At 53.9% G+C, this 3,943-nt stretch overlaps 1 protein-coding gene across 1 annotated transcript; it reads left to right on the forward strand.

The window, feature by feature from the left end:
* Window positions 1–16: 16 nt before the first annotated feature.
* Window positions 17–3,522, forward strand: LOC113216812 (pro-resilin-like). Its single transcript, XM_052272763.1, has 4 exons — window positions 17–1,225; window positions 2,095–2,412; window positions 2,869–3,000; window positions 3,139–3,522. Exons 1-4 carry the CDS (start codon window positions 1,214–1,216, stop codon window positions 3,409–3,411), a joined length of 735 nt encoding a protein of 244 aa, XP_052128723.1. The 5' UTR covers window positions 17–1,213; the 3' UTR covers window positions 3,412–3,522.
* Window positions 3,523–3,943: the final 421 nt, after the last annotated feature.

The raw sequence follows: 3,943 nt of genomic DNA on the forward strand, positions 1-3,943 counted from the left end.
CTCTCTCTCTCTTCCCCCCTCCCCCCGCGCCAGAGTCGCATCGCGTGAAATCACTGCCGTTTGGATGGCATCATCCTGCGGTCGCTGCGACGAGCGCCTCATTCGAAGACCCGAAGACAAGAAGACGCGACGGGGCGTTTAAAAAGAAAAAGGCTGTCGCTAAATGAGCGCGCCCGCCGCACCCAGCCCCGCCCCGCCCCGCCCAAGTGGCGTAGCTCGGCGTGCCACGAAATATGCATTAAGGTTAGTACAGTACAGAGGCCGCTCTCCCCTCCACCATCACCAACACCCACTACCACTCACACCATCATTACCAGCCCTCCCTCTCACACACCATCAGTAAGGATTTATACGGTCACAAATGGCATTTTTACGAACCATGTGTGTATCTACGATTTCCATGTCCACACACATTGAGGTGTCGGGGGGCTGCTGATCTTGTCTGAGCGCGGCTCGGCGCCCGGGTCGGAACGGGCACCCCCCCCCCCCCCCCGCGCGTGTCGCGGAACGGAAAGGAGGAGGGGGGAGCCCTCCAGCCTTCCGGAGCGAGCGATGGTTCCAGTTTACAAGTAATGTGCCACGAGTTGATCGGACATCGATTCGTTGTTGAAAGTGTTGGCGATCGTCCGTTTTATTTATTGGATGATTCCTTGTGAGATGACAGAAGCTCGGCACCTGCGAGACTCGGGATAGGCCGCCACGCAGTACACGCATGCACTACACAAGAGTTAATTGCCTGCCCATCAGGCGCTATGAGAGCTTGCGTCGGAGCTACACTTTTGGCAGGCTCTTAACGGAGAATGACGGGCGCACTTTCTGGACGGACCCTTATTTTTAAAAACTGCGGTTTAGCTTCTTTTTCTTCCTACATGGAATTTAATTTCGCTTTGGTATCGAACCGATACCGGAACGATGTCGGCTGATGATGATGTATTTGAAATGACACCCAACAAACAATCGCCTAAAATAATATCTTTCGATGTTCATATTGTATTCTACTTTCCCGAGTTTGATGTGGGTGGGCAACCGTTGCGAAGGCTGCGGACGAAGATGCGCCGGGCGAGCCTGCGACGCCCCCACCCACCCGCAACCCTCACCCCCTCCCGCCGGCGTCACCCCTCCCGGCGCCCGACGCACTTCTGCCGTATAAAACGACGGAGGAGACGAATTAGCGCCAGAAGCGAGTGCAACTCCGAACCAACAAATACACAGCATGGCTAGAAAGGTAAGACAGACAAAAAGATAACATAAGAATTTTTTTTTTTTTTTAAGATTTCTTCAATATTGGCATTTTAATACATTTCGATGGTGTAGTTTTTTGAGTGTATAACCAAAGAGCTTTTAGCGTGACGCATGAATAAGTTTTGAAGGGCTTCGATTTTACCAACATCATCAAACGTTTTTACAAAATTAAAAATAAATTTCGCAGCATTACGTTCATTGATAAAACAAGTTTTTAATTTTACACGTGAATTGGGGTGCAAATTTGGACATTCCCGAAATGTGTAGCAGCTGCACGCCTACTGGTTTTTACTGCTAGCATTGAACGGTGTTTTTCTAAGTGTGCAAAATTCAGGCGCTTCCGAAATGTGCACGTTACGCAAGTGTCTAGCGTCACCATGTAATATGCAAAAATCATGACCTGACACATGTTGTTGTGCAAATTTTTTACACTTGTTGAATAGGCATACTGTGTTGGCTCGATTGGCGACAGCTTTTGCACAATGGCGGCGGTAGCTGTGCGCCCCGGCTAGACGCCGGCTAGTGCCAGCGATGAGCCGTTAGCGCCGTTTGCACAGGACTCATTGTGCTTGGCAGCGCGCTGCTGCAGGCGGAGGGGAAAAAGGGGGGGGGGGTTTCCGTCAACTTTGGCATAATGAAAACTAGAAAAAAAAATTAAGGGGAAAAAAACAATGGTGAAATACTGATTAAGTTTGATTAGTTGTGATGGGCTTCGGCGTAGCCTTTCACTTTAAGTTAAATTAGTGAAGTAACTCGAGGTGTTGGATTTTCAGCTATGATGACTTCAAGTTCAAGTTCTGTTGAAGTTTGAGTTTCAGCTCCAAACTTGTATTTTTTGTTTGAATAACGCAGGACGGGCCCTCCTCGTTGCTGGTGGTGCTCGCGGTGGCGCTGCTCAGCCCCGCTCTGGTGTGCCTGGCTGCCCCCGGCAGCCCGACCCACGGCCAGGGCCACCACCACGCCGCCCCCGGCGGGGGCGGCCCGCGGCCGCGGAGGCAGGTCGGCGCCGACCTAGACGGTGGCAGCAGCGGCCACCAGATCGCCGACAACGAGGCCGAGGCGACCGACGAGTACCAGCAGCAGCAGCAGTACCAGGAGCAGGACGCGCACCAGGCGCAGGAGGCGCGACACCACAGCCGCCGCGCGGAGGACAACTACGAGGACGAGCAGGTCAGTGACGACAACGGCAGATTTGATGTGGGTGGCCTTTGCTTTTCATTTTCCGGACGATTAATTTTGGAAATATTCTCAAGACATTTAAAAAAGCATATGCATTTTTTCCCAGAGAAGTTTAGTGTTTTCAATTTTACCGGAGATATTTCATTTTTTCCGCAATTGTTTCTGGAAAAGTTTCGATTTTTTTCCGGTGATCGCCCGAAAAAGAATGTACAGTGGACTCTCGATAACTGTCGCCTCGATAACTGTCGCGTGCGAGAGAGATAGCTATAGAAAAATAGCGCGTTCCATGCGGACTGACTGCCGGCTCCGGCGGCTCGCCCGGCTCGCCTGCCGGAGGAGTGGGGAGAGCGGAGCACGGCAGCAGCGAACGCACAGTACCCTCGATAACTGTCGCGGCGACAGTTATCGAGAGTCCACTGTATGAAAATGAAATTTGTCGGCCTACAGGACATTGTGTACGACTTCTCGTACGAGGTCAAGGACCCTCACACCGGCAACGACTTTGGCCACCGACAGAGCAGGGCCAACGGGCTGACCCAGGGCCAGTACCGAGTACTTCTCCCCGACGGACGCATGCAGGTCAGTAGTAGTGCACATCATCATTACTAAGGGTTGGAAATTTCCGAAAATTTCCGGGCAAAGAACGGAAAATTTCCGGGTTCTGAGAAATTTCCCACTTTGGCGGCTGATGTGTGCCCTCGTGTTGCCCCCCCACAGGTGGTGGACTACGTGTCCGACAGGGACGGCTTCCGGCCCAACATCCGGTACGAGGACGTGGGGATCCCCGTGTTCGCCGGCACCGAGCAGTTCGAGCAGTTCGCCGAGGGCAGCAACCACTTCGAGCAGGAGGCGGGGCCCGGGTCGAGCGTGGTGTCGAGCGCGCCGGCCGACGGGCAGGCGCAGCAGGGCCCCAGTCCCGACGAGGTGCGGCGGCGCCGGCGGCGCTCGGCGGGGGCGGCGGGGGCCCACAGGAGTGCCCGACGACACTAGGACACTTAGGTACGACTCACCACCACTCGGCGCGGTACAAACGGAACAGAGACGGCGATAAAAAAATAGTTGTTATAAGTTATGATCAATAAATTATTTGTTGAAAGAGTTGATGCACAGTTTAGCCGAAAGCCCAATTCTCCCTACCTCCGCCTACATTCCCAGTAAATACCACAGGTTACAGACAGGTGATCATCAAGGAAGTACGTCCGTCGATTCTCCCTACGAACCTGCCAAGGTAAGACCACGCAAGCTCTCATAGCGCCCAATAGGTAGGCAACACCTCGCCTGCAGTGCACTGCGGGGTGGCCTACCCCGAGGCTGCTTGTTGCCTACCGCCCGGGCGTCCTCCGCCGCAATTCTTCCCTGAGGTTCCCTGAGTCCTAGGACTCTACTTCCCCACCTCGGCCACGTGTTGCATGGGTCGGGAACGCTACAGGATCACATCCCAGGCACACGTGGCGTTGATTACATTTGTCGGGGAATGCCATCATCGTCTGACCCGTCTGTTCCTTCCTCCCCGCCCCCCCCC

The sequence above is a fragment of the Frankliniella occidentalis genome, unplaced genomic scaffold, assembly GCF_000697945.3.
Source record: "Frankliniella occidentalis isolate FOCC.00 unplaced genomic scaffold, Focc_3.1 Scaffold223, whole genome shotgun sequence".
In the NCBI taxonomy this organism is placed as follows: domain Eukaryota; kingdom Metazoa; phylum Arthropoda; class Insecta; order Thysanoptera; family Thripidae; genus Frankliniella; species Frankliniella occidentalis.